The sequence below is a fragment of the Ornithorhynchus anatinus genome, chromosome 21 (genome assembly GCF_004115215.2).
Source record: "Ornithorhynchus anatinus isolate Pmale09 chromosome 21, mOrnAna1.pri.v4, whole genome shotgun sequence".
NCBI classification, from domain to species: domain Eukaryota; kingdom Metazoa; phylum Chordata; class Mammalia; order Monotremata; family Ornithorhynchidae; genus Ornithorhynchus; species Ornithorhynchus anatinus.
The window spans coordinates 18305107-18323522 of NC_041748.1; the positions used below are offsets into that span (position 1 = coordinate 18305107).

An 18416-nucleotide genomic window follows, 5' to 3' on the forward strand; every position below is an offset into this window, starting at 1 on the left:
ATAATATTATTGTTATTATTATTATAATCACCTTTGCTTAGGAGAGACTCAGGATAAGATCAATAAGCAGTATGGTTGGAGATGAAATTGTAACAGACAACCCAATAGCAGCAGGTTAAGACAGTATAGGGAGCACAGACAAAAACAACAGAAAGGCCTCCAGAACACAGGGCAACATCATTTTAGTTAAATCCTTTTGTTCTTCATTCATTCATTCATTCAATTGCATTTATTGAGCACTTACTGTGTGCTGAGCACTGTACTAAGCACCTAGAAGAGTACAATATAACTGCCTACAAGAAGCTTACAGTATGAGGGGGAGGAGGGAGACAGACATTAATATAAATAAATGAGAGATATGCTACATAAGTGCTGTGGGACTGGGAGAGGGGAAGAAAAAATGGAGCAAGTTAGGGTGACGCAGAAGGGAGTGGGAGAAGAGTAAAGGCAGGCTCAATTAGGAAAGGCCTTTTGGAGGAGATGTGCCTTCAATAAGGCTTTGAAGGGAGAGTAATTGTCTACCGGATTTAGGGAGGGAGGGCATTCCAGGCCAGAGGCAGGATGTGGGCGAAGGGTCAGCAGGGAGAAAGATGAGAGCGAGGTACAGTGAGAGGGTTGGCATTAGAAGAGCAAAGTGTAAGGGCTGAGTTGTTGTAGGTGAGCCATCAGTCCTAGCTGATGGCTCCCTGACCCTTCAGAAATGGCACCTCTTACTTTGACAGGCTGGGATCTCACAGTATTTCCAGTAGACGCCATCCTCGTGTTCGGCAATATAGCACCAGGGGCTCACATCTCCATCTGGATTCCTGTGGGGAATAGGGAACAGAAGAAAAGTTTCACACACCTTAATTAACTTCCCGACAGGTCTGCAGACAAAAAGCATAGTCCTGCTTCTGCCTAATGAGTTACTGCTCTCTGTGACATGGAGTCATGACACGACTAAGGATATAAGCAGTGTAGGGAACTCTTTACCAGGACCACTAGAAACTAGGCCCAGGCTATAAAGACTAACGACGACCCTATCTAGACTTTTGCTATAGCTTACATAGTTCGTAAAAGGGATAAAACTAGCATGAGCCCTGCTTCGGAATGTGAGATATGCCTTGTTATAATACAATCTCTCTTTTCATTTTCCGCTCCTAAAAGTCGGTGCCTCTTTGCCAACACTTTCTCTATAGAGATAATCTGTTCTGTCTGGCAAAAAACTTGGGGAGGTAAGCGAACATTAATTTCAATCAATCATTTATTGAGTGTTTGTGTGCAGGGCACTGTACTGAACACTTGGGAGAGTACAACACAACATAACAGACACATTTCCTGCCCACAATGAGCTTGCATATCCATTCATCCATCCACCCACCTCGACATAAACATGGAAAATGAAGTCTCTTGTGCTGAGAAATCTAATTAATAGGAAATTCATGAAGACTTATTTTTTTATCATGAATTCATTTCATTGCTATTTCAACATTAACTTCCCCTGTCTGTTTCTTCTATCTGGCACTTAAATGCTTGATCAGCAACACTGGGAAAAAAAAATCATTTTCAGCAACAGTATTGATTAAGTGTCCAATGAGTGCAGAGCACTTCTTTCAAGGAGTTTATAACAGAAGAGATGGTAGTTGGCCATTTGGACAGAGAGGAAGGGGAAGATCTGGGAAGGAAGGAAAAACTAGCAAGACTTAGTTCACTGAATGTGAGAGATGAAAGAGATAATACAGAGTCAAGGATAATGCCCAGCTTGAGGGCTTTCTGGGGCAGGAAGGGTGGCTGACTTTGATGGGAAAATTATGATGGAAGAATGGATTTGGGAGCAAAGACAAGGAGTTCAGTTTTAGACATATTGAGTTTGAGGTAATAGTAGTGTAATAGTATTTATTAAGCACATACTGTGGGCAGAGCCCTGTACAAAGCACGGGGAAAGAATATACAGGTGGGATACATAGGAGGAATTTGTAGGACATGCACATGGAAAGGTTCTGTGAGAGGGAGGAAAGGTGAGATTGTAGAGGAGAGAGGTGGAAACTGAAGCCATGGGAGTAGATAATAATAACTAATAATAATGTTACTTGTTAAGAGCTTACTATGCTTTCTAAGTGCTGGGGTAGATAAAAGTTAACCAAGTTGGGCACTGGCCCTGTCCCACAAGGGGCTCACACTCTTAGTCCCCATTTTTCAAATAAGTAACTGAGGCCCAGAGAAGTGAAGTGACTTGCCCCAGGTCAAACAGCAGACATGTGGCAGAACCAGAATTAGAACCCAGGTCCTTCTGACTCCCAGGGCCATGTTCTATCCACTAAGCCACACTGCTTCTCTCCAAGTGAGTTACTGCAAACTGAATCATTTATCACCACCCTACATATTCTGAAAAATATCAGAAATGACTGAACAACTCACCTCTAACCTCACTGAGCACTTAATTATATTTTTAAAAAGAGAGAGACAAAAACCACTATACAGTGCAACAAGAATCTACAATTGCCTTAACTTTCATGTCACTTTCCAGTAATTCAGGCCTCACATCAACCACAGGAATTTGCTAGCAAGAATCTACCCCTAAATGGAAAAGGTTTCTTTAGACTTCACCATGAATATTACTCATCCATCCCTGGCCAATGTTGGATACCCTGGTGATCCCAAGGTTCCAAGAGTTTCCTGAGTAGACCAGCAGATCTTCCAAAATAGAATTGCGGGGTGATAAGATACTAACAGCCTAGCAGTTGGGGTGACTCCAGAATAATTATGGTATTTGTCCAGAATAATTACAGTATTTGTTAAGCACTTACTATGTGCCAAGCACTGTTCTAAGCACTAGGGTAGATACAAGGTGATCACACAGTCCCTGTCCCACATGGGGCTCCCACAGTCTTAATCCCCATTTTACAAATGAGGTAACTGAGGCATAGAAAAATTAAGTGACTTGCCCATGGTCACACGGCAGACAAATATTATGGCTGGAATTAGAACCTAAGCCCGTGCTCTATCCCCTAAGCCATGCTGCTTTCTGGGAGAGTTCTAATAGTGATCTGATTGACATGAGGAGGAAGCCGCAATTAACTTCAGTAGAAGAGATTATGAACAAAAGATTTCACTGGGTAATTCCAACTGCCTACTTGGCTGGTTTGTAAGAACTGGCTCTTACCCAGTAGGTTTTCCCCAATTAACTCCCAACACTCCGAGTCATACTAACCCAACAGCCACCTCAAGCACTTATGTATTTATTTATAGCTTTCCTCGGCCCATAACAATAATAACAACAGTATTTATTGAGCACTTCCTAAATGCCAAGCTCTGTGGTAAGTACTGGGATACATACAGATAATAAAATTGGACAGAGTCCACTTGGGCGGTTATGTATTATCTATTGTACAGTCAACTATTTATTCTAATTGCAATTATTTTTATGTGTCTCCCCTGTTAAGAACGCAATCTCACTGTGGCCAGGAAATGTGTCCTGTGCTTCAGTTGTATTTTCCCAAGAGCTTAATATACTGCATCACACCCAGTGGGCACCTCTTAAATATCACAATGACTAACTACAACTACTGACTTCTCTACCGATGGTTGTTTTCATGCTTCAGCATGAGAGTCATCACCCTTGACTCTCTTCTGCCTAATTGCAATTACGGGTAATTTGTCAGTTGTGTGGCAACCTAAAAGCAAATCAATGGTAGCCCAGAAAGCCAAAAAGTAACATGAGTCAGGACTAAGCTACAGACTGTAAGCTCCTTAATGGCACGGATCGCATCTCTGTTGTACAGACATTTCTAAGCCTTTAGTTCAGAGCTCTGTTCAGAGTAAGCATTCAATAAATACCACTGATTGATTGATTGATAGATTAGCAGACCTTGGCGAGTCAGGAGCAGCCTGGTTCTCTGAAGCTTATTGACTATAAGCTCTCACACCTCCAAAAATATTACCAGCACTGCTACTCTAATAAGTTAATCAATTCTCGGACCACTAATCACATTTCCCGGGTCTTAAGTCTTATTATCACAAATGCAAGGGTCCGTGTATACAGCGTTATGGCTTGCTGCAGGAAAAGCCTTTTAGAACTGTTGTTCTAGCCCCACTGGACTATGTGGTAAACTCACTGAGGCCAGGGAATGTGTCTGTTTATTCTTACATAGTACTCTCCCAAGTGCTTAGTACAGTGCTCTGAACACAGCAAGTACTCAGTAAATACATATAACTGGTAAGGCACATGGGAGGCTTAAAATGAGGTCTTTTTTTTTTCATGGTATTTGTTAAGCACTAACTATGTGCCAGGTACTGTACTAAGCGATGGGGGGGGGGGATACAAGCTAATCAGGTTGGGCACTGTTAGTGACCCCCACAGGGCTCACAGTCTTATCCCCCATTTTACAGATGAGGTAACTGAGGACCAGAAAAGTGAAGTAGGTGATTTGCCCAAGGTCACCCAGAAGACAAGTGGCTGAGTCAGAATTAGAACTCAGGTCCTTCTGACTCCCAGGCCCTAGACTGGCCTTTCCTAGCAATATACAAATTTTGCACATCAGATTAGTAATGTCTGAGGGTGATCATACTCCTTCTAGACTACAAGTTCCTTGGGGCCTGGGAACATGTCTATCCAACTCTGTAGTACTGACCTTTCCCAGGCACTTAGTACAATGCTCTACCCACAGTAAGTACTCAATAAATAGCACTGATTGCAGCACTAGCTTGGCTCCCTCCAAGTTAAAGCAGTCAAGAGCTGCCTTGGTCAGGGTAGCCCTGAGAATACAACTGCTTCTGCAGCCTCGAGCTGGGATAGGTTTTGAGTGGAGGAGGAAGAGGAGGTTCGCTTGTTTAACCCTCACAGTAAGGTGCCAACCTGCTTTCTTTGTGGGTCTTCTCAGAGAGCGAATGAAGAGGACCTACCTCACACAAAAGAAAGGAAAATGGGGTTCAGAAAAGAAGGAGAATCTGAGGGAAGGCTGATGTGTCAAATATGTGGCAGATGTTAAGGAAAGTGTAGAAGAATTCAGCCTCGTCCAAATGACAACTTAGTTAGGACATGGAATTTAAGGGTTTACTAGGTACCAAGCACTGTGGTTAGAAACTCAATCATCGGGGCAGACACAATCCCTATCCCAGCTTCGGTTCGCAAGCTACAAAATATGTTTTCTCCAAACGAGGGCAGAGGAATTCTCCAGGGGAAAAGCGTCTGCTTACCTGCAGTAGTTATGTTCTCCGAGACCCCCCTCTCCATTGGGGTATTTCAGAGTGTTGTAGGGGTGCTGAAAGGTCTCATTCCAAAACAGACAAGGCTTTCCTCCATGTAGGGCTGTCCAGTTCTGAGTTCCCCTATAATCAGCACCATTTGCGGTGAAACACTCTAAAAGGAGAAGAAAAAAAAAAGACATATCAATCAATTAATCAGTGGTCTTCATTGAGCACTTATGTGCAGAGTAGATCAAACTAATTCTCTGGGAAAATCTGTAGCCTTCCTCAGCCCGTAATAATAATACTATTTATTAATCACTTCGCAAGTATTAAGCACTGTACTAAGTACTGGGGTACATATAAGAATCAGGTTGGACACAGTCTACTTGGGCAGATATGTATAATCAACTATACAATTATTTATTCTAATTGTAGTTAGAATAAATAATGCCATGCTGCTTTATTCCTTTGCTGATGTTCTGACAGCCTCAGCTTTAAATTTAGCAACTTAATAATGCCTCCCTCAAAATTCCCAAGGTTTTTCATTCCAAGCCCAATCTGAGCATGATCTACGGGAACACTTTCTCCTCTCCTCACTGCTTTAAGTTGCAGGAAAAAACGGGGGTGCACATAGTAAGAACTTCATGTCTTTGGGTTGTCTGGGGACAAAAACAGTCCAGAGCTCCTCTGAAGTTTGAGCGATCATATGAATCATGAAAATTAACCATGGCACAATTAAGGAACGGGGCATAGAGGAGGGAAGCAGCAAACCTGGGCAGTCTCCAAGGAACACCTGTGGGAACCACTACTGTAAAGTTAATTGCCTGGGCACTTATGGTGATCGATAAATCTTTAATCTCAAAGACAAAGTGTCACTTGTGAGACCAACTAGTTTCCCCAAGATGAGTTTCCCTCAGATAGTGCCTATGGGTACCAGGGAGGGAAGCAGCATGGTGCGGTGGACAGAGCACGAGCCTGAAAGTCAGAAGGTCATGGGTTCTAATCCAGGCTCCGCTACTTGTCTGCTTTGTGGCCTGGGGCAAGTCACTTCACTTCTCTAGGCCTCAGTCACCTCATCTGTTAAACGGGGATTAAGAATGGGAACGCCAGGTGGGACAAGCACTGTGCCCAACCTGATTTTCTTGTATCTATCCCACTGCTCAGATGAATGCTTGACACATAGTAAGCGCTTAACAAATACCATCATCATCATCATCAATAGAGGCAGCCTGAAGCTCTTGAAATGAATCAGGAAGCTTCAAGACCCAAGAAGCTGGAAAGAGGCACCACTCTGGAAATTCTGGGCACTTTGGTTGGGGGAGGGAAGGGGGTGAATTTCTTTTGCCAATGTCTTTGTGTAGTAACTAGAACCAGGTCAACCAGCTGTAACTGAGTACCTCCCCTACAGTCTGAAAGGCACAGTGACACTTGGATTCAATAAGGCCACCAGATACGGAATGTTTTAGAATCCCAATCACACAAGGCGAAGAATAATGTACATTCCCAAGTAACGAAGAACAGTCCTCCACAGACAATTTAATCTAGAGGTGCAACAAAGCAGCCAGTAAGCCTGACACACAGACCAAGATGAGTGCTGCATTTATTTATTTGTGTGGTTCCATTCTAGAACCATGCCCTTTGTAAATTCCTCCTAAATCTGTGTTTACCAAGATTAGAATTCCTTGCTGGGTGAAATGTAAACCTACTGAGAAACTTCTGCCTCGGTGTACAGGCATAAGGACCTTGGACTGCAAGGCTAGTTTTTACAAATCGCATGCTTAGGCAAACAATCAATGGTATTTACTTAGCATTTACTATGCGCAGAGCTCTCTACTAAGCGCTTGGGAGAGTACAACACAACAGAATCAACAGACACATTTTCTGCCCAAAACAAGTTGATGTTGACTGATTGATAGGTTCATGAGCGAGATGGAGAATAGTGAAGAAAATACTTTTAAATTTGGATGAATTTAAAAAGTCAGAAGTACTTTCAATTACATCATGTGATTTGAGTGCTTACTGTGTGCGCAGCACTGTACTGAGCGCTTGGGAGAGTATAATACAACGCCTGTCAAAAACTGCTCAAATTTCCACAGGATTAGGTTTGATATTTGTATACTTATTTGCTTGCCTTCTCTTTGTGCCTGCACATTCACCGACTTCTGGCATTAGAGGCTCAGAAGATGCCAAGACCTCATCTCCGCTCTTCATGCCCCATCTAAACATGTGGAGAGCATAAGCATTTCCATGCCTTCCCAGAAGATTTCTTTTCAAATTTTGACTATTTAGAAATGGTTCACAGACCTCTCTTCTGTTCCCCTTCAGGATCATATGCCTGTGTTGTGGTTCCCTTAGACTGAGAGCTCCTCTGTGGGAGAGGGACTGGAACCCATCTGATTACCTTGTACCTTGCCCAGTGCTTAGTGCAGTGCTTGGCACATACAAAGCGCTTAACAAATACCATTATTACTATTAGTACCAGATGTGGGGTGCAAGGCAGACCATACCAAAAATAAATAAACCAAAATGCCCCAAAAACAACAACAAAAAAAACCCCTTTGGATTGGAATCACAATTGTATTATTAGCACAATGACCAATTCTTCTCTTTAAGTCGAACGAGAAGACATTCATAGGCTAAAGACCAATTGCTCTCAGCCAGTTCTTTCCTATCAATTGTATTTATTGAGTGTTTACTGCGTGCAGAGCATTGTACTGAGCGCTTGGGAGAGTACAGTATAACAGAATTGGTAGATACATTCCCTGCCCACAACAAGCTCACAGTCCAGTTTTTAACAAAAGCAGTGTGGACTCATGGAAAGAACCCAGGTCTGGAAGTCAAATCCTGGCTCTGTCATTTCCTCGCTGTGTGGCCTTGGGCAAGTCATTCATCTTCTCTAAGTCTTGGTTTCCTCAACTGTAAAATGGGGATTCAATACCTGTTCTCCCTCCTATGTAGACTGTGAGCCCCATGTGGGGCAGGGCCTGCATCCAACCTGATTCACTTGTACCTCTCCCAGAGCTTAGAACAGTGCCTAACATACAGTAAAACACTTAAATACAATAGTAATAATAACAATGATGCCAATTTTAAGAAGTCAGCAATGATATAAACCCACTTAAATCATGAGTCCAAATTTTGAGTTCTTGACTATATCAAAATATCAAGGAGATGCACCTCAGAAAAGCAGGTCTCCCAATCTTTTCCTACTAATACTAGCTGTGTTTTCAGGCTGGTCAATCATTCAATAAGTGGTATTTATTGGGCGCTTACTATATGCAGAGCACTGTACTAAGTGCTTGGGTGGGTATAATACAATAGAGTTGGTTGGTTGACATGATCCCTGCTCACACAGAATTTACAGTCTGGAGGAGGAGATGGATATTAAAATAAATTAGAGATAGGAAATAGTAGACTGTAAGGATAAGGATGTAAACGCCATGTGCCTGGGATGAGTATTAAAGTGCTTATGGGGTACAGAAGCAGCATGGCCTACTAGATAAAACACAGGCCTGGGAGTCAGTTGGACGTGGGTTCTAATCCCGGCTCCACCACTTGTCTGCTGTGCGACTTTGGGAAAGACACATAACTTCTCTGCACCTCAATTACCTCATCTGTAAAATGGAGATTAAGACTGTGAGCCCCCATGGGACAACCTGATTACCCTGTCCCTACCCCGGCACTTAGAACAGTGTTGGCACATAGTAAGCATTTAACAAATACCATAAGTATTATTATTATTATCTGGGTTCTAATCCCTGCTCCAGTACTTGTCTGTGTCACCTGGGGCAAGTCACTTTACGTCTCTGTGCCTCAGTTACTGCGTTTTTAAAATGGGGATTAAGTCTGTGAGCTCCATGTGCGACAGGGAACGTGTCCAACCTGATTTACTTGTAGCCACCCCAACACTTAATACAGTGCCTGGCACATAATAAGCACTTAAATACCAGAATTATTATTAATTAACCAAGGTGATGCAGAGGGGAGGGCAGACACTGATGAAGGATGAGCAGGAGGCAAAAGACTCTGTCTAGGTGATACTAAGCCAGGGAATGATACTCGGGCAATAATGTCTCTCACCCTGAGTGCCGGTGAGAGATTAAGCAGAAAAAAAAAATCAAGTGATTCCCCAGATTTCTCAATTGCCATCTTCTTTCACGGTTTGATCTCATGCCCAGATGCTTCATGAAACCTGTTTTTTCCCCTCTTTTGTAGGCCTAGTCTTCTTCACTTTCCAGCTGCAATTCTTCTGCCTAGAGGCTTCGTTGAAAATGACCTTGATGAAATGGCAGCAGAACACAAACATAGGAGTGAGTCAGCATCCCTACTGGCTGCCAATTGGCAGAAGATTTTGGAGGGACATCTGAAACTCTTTGTAATTAAGGATCAAGGTAGTCAGAGTGGCCCATTCTTTTCTCCAAGAAGCAGCGGTATCAAGGACCCTTCAGGATCTGAATTTGAGAGGACTAGGTGCTTGAGAACATTAAACAATAATGAAGCAGTGTGTCCTGGTGGAGACAGCACGGGCCTGGGAGTCAGAAGGTTAGAGGTTTTAATCCCAGCTCCACCACTTGTCTGCTGTGTGAACTTGGTCAAGTTGCTTCACTTATCTGGGCCTCAGTTACCACATGTGGAAAATGAGGATTAAGGCTGTGATACCCATGAGGGACACGGACCATGTCCAACCTGATTAGTTTGTACTTACAGCACGTAGTACAGTCCCTAGCACATAGTGTTTAACAAATACCATAAAAAACAAACAACCAAAAGTAAAAGGCCTTGCTCATAAGGATCTTTCCATTCCTCTGTGAATGGTATGTACTGAGCACCTACTGAGTGCAAAGCACTGTACTAAGCTGGTGGGAGAATAAAAAGAAGCAAGACCCACACATTCCCTGCCCTTAAGGGATTTTATCAGCTAAAGGGGAAAACAGAGACATCAATTGACATAGAAAGACATGAAAAACCTAAAGACATAAATCCTTTGAGCTCTTGGTATTCATTCCACCCCACCCACAGCTCCATAGCACTTATGTCCATATCCATAATTTATTTTAATGCCTCTCCCCATCTAGACTGTAAGCTCCTCTGTTGTGAAGTACTCTCCCAAGCGCTTCACACAGTGTGCTTCACACATAAAGTCCTCAATAAGTACCTTTGATTACTAAACGATTTACAAATACAGGAAGTGTAACTATGAAACAAAGACATTAAAACATAGCACAGCTCTAACAGGATTTTAAAAAGCTAAATGACTGAATATGCAAATAAAAGTGTACATAAATCCTTGATGGACTGATGCACTGTGGGTGATGCAAATCAGAAAAAGCATTCCTAAGTATGGGGGATTTTAGGAGGACTTGGAAGATGGGAAAACTGCAAAAAGACACATTTGGAGAAGGAGGAGAGGAAAAGAAGAGAACCGAGTAAGAGATGGGAGAGTTGAGAACCAGAAAAGGTAAACTTTAACTGAGAAGAGAATGTTTGTGGGGAGTAGTCAATAAAGAAAGCTAATAGATAAAATGGGGAGAGTGTGGGTTGAATAAATATTCATTGGTGGTGATTTTCACTGCCAAATTTTCTATTCTTGGAAAGTATTTTCTTTCTTGCCAATTGGATGGTGAGTGAAGAAGTCAGTCTTAATGGGAAATTTAATACTATACTAGTCATTTTGGGGGTATATTCCTCTTCCACACACCATATTTATTCACAGAACTGTCTCCACCGCACAGTACCCACTCCCAATTTTCAAGAAGGTAACGAAAGATTTTTTTGTACCATATGTCCATAATTATAGTAGTGATAGTGGTGATGGAAAGAGAAAGGAGGGAGAGATTTGCGCTAATCTACATCTCCAGCTCTGATCTCTCTCCCTCTCTCCAGTCTCGCATCTCCTCCTGCTTTCAAGACATCTTTACTTGGACGACCTCACATCACCTCAAACTTAACATGTTCAAAACAGAGCTCCTTATCTTCCCACCCAACCTCCGCTCTCCCCCTGACTTTTCCATCTCTGTAGACGGCACCACCATTTTTCCTGTCTCACAAGCCCGGAACCCTTGCATTATCCTTGACTCCTCTCTGTCATTCAACCCACATATTCAATCAATCACTAAATCCTGACAGTCCCAGCTTCACAACATCGCTAAAATCCGCCCTTTCCTTTCCATCCAAACTGCTACCACATTAATACAATCACCCATTTTACTCCACCTGGATTACTGCATCGGCCTCCTTGTTGACCTATTCATTCAATTGTATTTACTGAGCACTCACTGTGTGCAGATCACGGTACTAAGCGCTTGGGAAAATACGATACAACAATAAACGGTGGCAATGCCTGCCCACAGCAACCTCACAGTCTAGAGTTGGGAAGACAGATATCAATACAAATAAATTAAATTATAGATATATACATAAGTGCTTTGGGGCTGGGAGCAAGGGAGAGCTGTCTCTCCCCAGTGGAGTCTATACTTCACTCTGCTTCCCAGATCATTTTTCTACAAAAACGTTCAGGACATGTCACCCCTCTCCCCAAAATAACTCCAGTGGTTGCCCACTCGCCTCTGCAACAAACAAAAACTCCTCACTACTGGCTTTAAAGCACTCCACCACCTTGCCCCCCCTCCAAGAGGCCTTCCCAAGCTGAGCCCCTCTTTTCCTCTTCTCCTCCTCCCCTCCCCATCGCCCCTACTCCCTCCCTCTGCTCTATCCCCCCGCCCCGCAGAACCTGTTTATATATGTACATGCTTATTATTCTACTTATTTTATTAATGATGTGTATATATCTATAATTCTATTTATTTATATTGATGCCACTGATGCCTGTCTACTTATTTTGTTTTGTTGTCTCTCTTCCCTTCTAGACTGTAAGCCCGTTGTTGGGTAGGGATTGTCTCTGTTGCCGAATTGTACTTTCCAAGCACTTAGTACACTGCTCTGCATACAGAGAGCGTGCAATAAATGCAATTGAATGAATGAATGAATTCCTCACCTCGCTTCTCTCCTTCTACAACCCAGCCCGCACTCTTCATTCCTCTAGTATTAAATGTCTTACTGTGCCTTGATCTCGCCTGCCTCGCCACCGACCCCTAGTTCACGTCCTCCTCAAATTCGACAATTACTCTCCCTCATTTCAAAGCCTTATTGATGGCACATCTCCTCCAAGAGGGCTTCCCAGACTAAGCCCCTCTTTTCCTCATCTCCCACTCCTTTCTGCATCGCTCTGACCTGCTCCCTTTGCTTTTCCCCTCTCCCAGCCCCACAGCACTTATGAACATAATTATAAATTTATTTATTTGTATTGATGTCCGTTTCCTCCACTATAAACTGTAAGCTCACTGCAAGCAGGGAATGTGACTGCTTATTGTTGTATTGTACTCTCCCAAGAGCTTAGTGTAGTGCTCTGCACACAGTAAGTGCTCAATAAATATGACCGAGTACGAACGACTAAATCAGGCAAGCTGGGGGTTTCGAAGAGGGGTTTAATTGTTCACTCTAATGGCTTCTTTCCCACTGCTTTTAAACACGGTCATGTCTCCCCATCCCAAAAAAGCTCCCTCAACCCCACAGCTCCCTCCAGTTATTGCCCCATTGCCTGATTCCATTCCTCTCCAAATACCTTAAGTGAATTGTCTACACCAGCTGACTCCATCTCTTCTCCTGAAATCCTCTTCTTGACTCCGTCCAATCTGGCTCCCACCCTCTTCATCCCACAAAAACCACCCTCTCACAGCTCACTGGTGATTTCCCTCTCGCCAAATCCAATGACCTCTACTCCATCCTACTCCTCCTCGACCTCTCAGCTGCCTTTGACACTGTTGACCCCGCTCAACTCTTGAAAACACTATCCAACCTTGGCTTTGTCAACACTGTCTTCTCCTAGTTCTCCTATCTCGCTGGGCACTTGGCCTCAGTCTCTTTTTTGGTCTCCTCCTCTGTCTCCCACCTAATTGTGCGTGTCCCTCATGGTTCAGTTCTGGGTCCTCTTCTATTCTCCATCTACACCTCTCCTTTGGAGAACTCAATCGCTCCCACAGCTTCAACTACCACTTGTAATGCAGATGATACCCAGTCCCATCTACATCTCCAGTCCTGATCTCTCTCCCTCTCTGCAGTCTCACATTTCCTCCTGCCTTCAGACATCTCTACTTGGATGTCCCACCAACACCTCAAATTTTACATGTCCAAAACAGAACTCCCCATATTGCAACCCAAAACTTGTCCTTCTCCTGAATTTCTCATCACTGTAAACAGCATCACTATCATCCCTGTCTCACAACCCATAACCTTGGGGTTGTACACAACTAATCTCTCTCTCTAAATCCACATGTTCAATCTGTCACCCAATACTGTCTGTTTAACCTTCACAACTTAGCTAAAATCCAGCCTTTTCTCTCCATCCAAACTGCTGCTATATTCATCCAAGCAGCAATCCAATCCTGCCTTGATTACTGCATCAGCCGCCTCACTGATCTCCCTTGCCTCCTGTCTCTCCCCAGTCTTGCCCATACTTCACTCTGCTGCCTGGATCATTCTTCTACAAACCCATTCAGGACATGTTTCCCAACTCCTCAAGAACCTCTACTGGTTGCCCATCCATCTCCACATCAAACAGAAACTCCTTACCATTGGCTTTAAAGCACACAAGCACCATGAACCCTACCTTACTTCCTCAATTTCCAACTACAGCCCAGCCTGCTCACTTTGCTCCTCTAATGCCAACCTACCCAGTGGACCTCAGTCTCATTTATTTCACTGCCGAGCCCTCACCTATATCCTGCTCCTGGCTGGAACGCCCTCCCTCTTCATATCCTACAGACGACCACTCTCCCCCCCACAAAGCCTTCTTAAAATCACTTCCCCTCCAAGAGGCTTTTCCCGACTAAGTCTTCATTTCCTCTTATTCCACTTCCTTCTGTGTTGCCCTTACATTTGGGCTTTGCACCCTTTATTCACCCTTCCTTCAGCCTCACAGCACTTGGGCACATACCCATAATTTATACTGATATAATTATAATAATAATAATAATAATAATGGTATTTAAGTTCTTACTTTGTTCCAAGCACTGTTCTAAGCACTGGTGTAGATACAAGGTAATCAGGTTATCCTACATGGGGCTCACAGTCTTAATCCCCATTTTACAGATGAGGTAACTGAGGCCCAGAGAAGTGAAGTGAATTACCCAAAGTTGGTGGCGGAGCCGGAATTAGAACCCACGAACTCTGACTCCCAAGCCTGTGCTCTTTCCACTGAGCCACGCTGCTTCACTATCCATCTCCCCCTATAGACTGCAAACTCATTTTGGGCAGAGAACCTATCAACTCTGTTATACTGTACTCTCCCAAATGTTTAGTACAGTGCTCTGCGCAGAGTAAGCGCTAAATAAATACAATTGATTGGAAGAGGAGAAGGGAGAGGAGTTGGTTAATTCCCTGGAAGTCTACTTCATGCAGCACTTAGGAGACCCCACAGCTGGGAAGCCTTCCCCAGCACAGGATTAACATAGTCATATAACAGGCTGGCATGATTGGAAAAAAAAATTAATCCACTTACGGGAGAGCCTAGAAGTCCACACTCAGAAACCTGTCAAGAACTAGCATAAAAAACCTTCAAAGACCTGTGCAAAAACTTTACCACATCTATAACTTTCCCCTTGTACTTTCCGCAGGAGTGGATAATTAGGATTCCCAAAGGTGAAAGATTAGCTAAATTTCTCAAATTTGACTGTTCAAAGAAAAAAATGCCTTCTAGAACCTAAAGACAGGCCCCAGGGAAAAAAGATTTTGTAAAAGGCTAAGAGGAACCTCATTGTGTAGTCATGATCTAGCAGCTACCTACTTTGGGCAAAAATAGATTTCTATTTTAATTCCCTACAAAATCATTTAGGAGCTTCGTTTGGAGAAGTTGGCAAGGAAAAAAAAAGTGCTACCTTGCAAAAATGAGTCAGCTTTCTGGAATGCAATTAGTGCACAAAAAAAAATCAGAGCTTCCACAGGGGCATTGTGAAATACTTGTGTTCTCTTCTCCCGGGAGATAAGAATCTTTGTTTCCATACCATATCCAAATCACATAAGTGCAAAAATGGAATTCATGTAAAAATCTGAAAATGGCAGTAGCAGTAGTAGCATTTATTAAGCACCTTCCATGTGCAGAACTCAGTACTAAGCACTGGAAAAGAATCCACAGGTGGGAATTAGACACAGTCCCTATCCTTGGAGGGCGAGGCACGGGGGAGGTGTTCACAATCTAAAATACTTGAGGTAAAATCCCTGAAGAAACATTCCCTCAGCCCAGGCGCACACACTATGTATTTTACATCTTGTAAAATGTAGCCACTCCCATTTTTATTTATTATTTGTTTCTTTTGGGGTATTTGTAAAGCACTTTTTTTTATGGCCTGACCTGTCAGAGAAGTTAAGTGACTTGCCCAAGGACTCCACTATATTCCTGTCATCTAGATTTCACTCAGCCACACTTCAAGGGGCCATACCATGAGCAAGGCTGTATTTCTCAATGGCAGAATGTGCAGGAGATTCACACTCTTTTTTTAATGATATGTGTTAAGCTCCTACTATACACTGGGCACTGTACTAACCGCTGAGGGAGATACAAGTTAATCAGGCTGGACACAGTCCATGCCCCACATTGGGCTCACAGTCTTAATTCCTATTTTACAGATGAGGGAACTAAGACACAGAGAAGTACAGTGACTTGCCCAAGATCACAGAGCATCAGGATTAGCACCCAGGTCCTTCTGACTCCCAGGTCCGTGCTCCATCCTCACCCTCGCCCTCTTGGATGCAATCTCATGCAGTCACTTCACTTCTCTAGGCTTTAGTTCCTCATCTGTAAAATGGGGATTCAATACCTCTTCTCCTTCCCACTTAGACTATGAGCCCCGTGCGGGACAGACACTGTGTCTAACCTGCATATCTCAGCTCCACCAGGTGTCTGCTTTGTGACCTTGGGCAAGTCACTTCACTTTGTGCCTCATCTGTAAAATGGCTATTTAAGACTATGAGCCCCATGTGGGACATGGACTGTGTCCAACCTGTTTAGCTTGGACCTTCCCCAGTGCTTGGCACATAGTAAGCACTTAACTACCATCAAAAAAACCCAGATACTGTATCTACCCCAGTGGTTAGTACAGTGACTGGCACATGGCAAGCCCTTAAATACCATTATTATGATTATTTTAGTCCCAACAGGTGTGGGTGGGAATTTCATGCACTCAGAGGATCTCCTGCCTGCTTAAGTTACTCCAGCTGCTCCTTTTGCCAAAAGCCATGGGGCCCCAAAAAGGCCCTCTCACTGAGCAGTTGGTGGCCACAACTGTCCTTCCTCCACCTTGACTAAAGGCCCTGGCTTGATCTGCCTCAGTCGTGAGCTAAGTCCTCGGAGGAGGTGAGAAACAGTCTTTCTTTAGTGACTCCCACAGTCTTTCTTTAGTGACTCCGGTTTAACTTAGCACCTAGTAAATACCTGGTCACCTGGTTTTGCCTTTTCTCAAAGTGACTCCTTTTACATCAAACAAAATGGATCGGGTGGATGTAACATGCTGGCTGTTGTTCAGAAAGAGTCCATGTCCAGAACTTATAATTTAAATCAGGGTCTTTAGGAAGATTTAAAAACAAAAAACAACCAAAAAAAAAAAAATTCCTTGAAAATGGTAAGGAAATAAGCCTCCCCTGACCATCATTCAGTGGAACATGCATTGAATGCTTACTATGTGCAAGGCATTGTACTGAGCACTTGGAAGAGTAATACTAATAATAATAAGGATGGTATTTGTTAAGTGCTTATTATGTGCCAAGCACTGTTCTAAGCACTGGGGTAGATACAAGGTTATCAGGTTGTCTCACATGAGGCTTACAGTCTTAATCTCCATTTTACAGATGAGGTAACTGAGGCCCAGAGAAATGAAGTGACTTACCCAAAGTCACAGCAGACAGGTGGCGGAGCGGGGATTAGAACCCATGACCTCTGACTCCCAAACCACTAAGCCACTACAACAGAGTTGGCAGACACATTCCCTGCCCACAATAAGTTTATGACCTAGAGGGGGAAACAGACATTAATATAAATAACTTATATAGCTAAAAGATATGTACAAAAGTGCTGTGTGGTTGACAGTGAGGCAAATATCAAAGGTCTAAAGGTGTCAGACCAAAGTGCATAGATGATGCAGCAGGGAGGGGAAGCCAAGGAAAAGAGGGCTTAATTGGGGAAGGCCTCTTGGAGGAGATGTGACCATGATAACGCTTTGAGGGTGAAGAAAGTGGTGGTCTGATGTAGGTGGAGAGGGAGGGCATTCCAGGGTAGGGGGAGGATGAGGGAGAAGGGTCGGCAGTGAGATAGACAAGAGCGAGGAACAGTGAATAAGCCAGTGCTAAAGGAGCAAAATGTACGGGCTGGGCTGTAGTAGGATATCGGTGAGGAGAGGTAGGAAGGGGCGAGCTGATGGAGTAGTAAGCCAGTGGTAACAGGTACAGGTTTTGGTTTGATGCGGAGGTGGATGGACAATCACTGGAGGCTCTTGACGGGGGGGGGGGGGGGGGGGGGGGGGCAGACCTGGACTGAACTTTTTTTTTAGAAAAAAGATCAGGAGTCCCAAATTATATCCACTCATCAGATGCCTCTAATGTCGGTACCTGTGTGTGCATGTGTGTGTGTGTGTGTGTACACAATCTTGAATATTCAACTTGTTTATTCTGATTCCACTGTTTAGAAATATTTTCAATGCCTGCCTCTCCTGTTACAGTGCAGGCAGGGATTAATTGTTTTAAGCTTCTGGCCTGATTTCCCAAGCACTTAGATGTGTACAGTATTCAGTCAATAACAAAACTACTACCTGTTCTCTTTCAAAGAATTACCTTAAATGAATCTCTAGGAATTTCTCATCGACAAGTTACCTTCACCTCAAGGGAAGTTATTTTGATCAGCTGTTCAGCCCCATAAGATGCTTTTTCATTCATATACTGTGACATGTTCGATTTTTTTAAAACAATTACTTTCATTTCCAAGGCAGGGGCTAATCAGAAATGTGAACTTGAAATTCCCCACTAAACTGGTCAAGATTTCCTTAATAAGATTCCATTTGGGTATTTTCTCTTGATTCAGGAGGCACTTTTTAAAAAATCATAACAATCAGCAGTCTCCTCAGAGAAAAGTGTTTGATAATTGCGTTGGACATGGTCCCTGACATGTGTCTGCCAACTCTGTTGTAGTGGCTTAGTGGCTTGGGAGT

At 43.4% G+C, this 18416-nt stretch overlaps 1 protein-coding gene across 1 annotated transcript in view; it reads right to left on the reverse strand.

Moving 5' to 3' along the window:
- KREMEN1 (kringle containing transmembrane protein 1) overlaps window positions 1-18416 on the reverse strand; it is a 60847-nt gene that overhangs the window by 25025 nt on the left and 17406 nt on the right. The window contains exons 2-3 of the mRNA XM_029049225.2: window positions 5176-5338; window positions 715-806 (exon numbers count right to left, since the gene is read on the reverse strand). Of these exons, the coding sequence (XP_028905058.1) occupies window positions 715-806; window positions 5176-5338 (255 nt within the window). The remainder of the gene's footprint in view (window positions 1-714; window positions 807-5175; window positions 5339-18416) is intronic.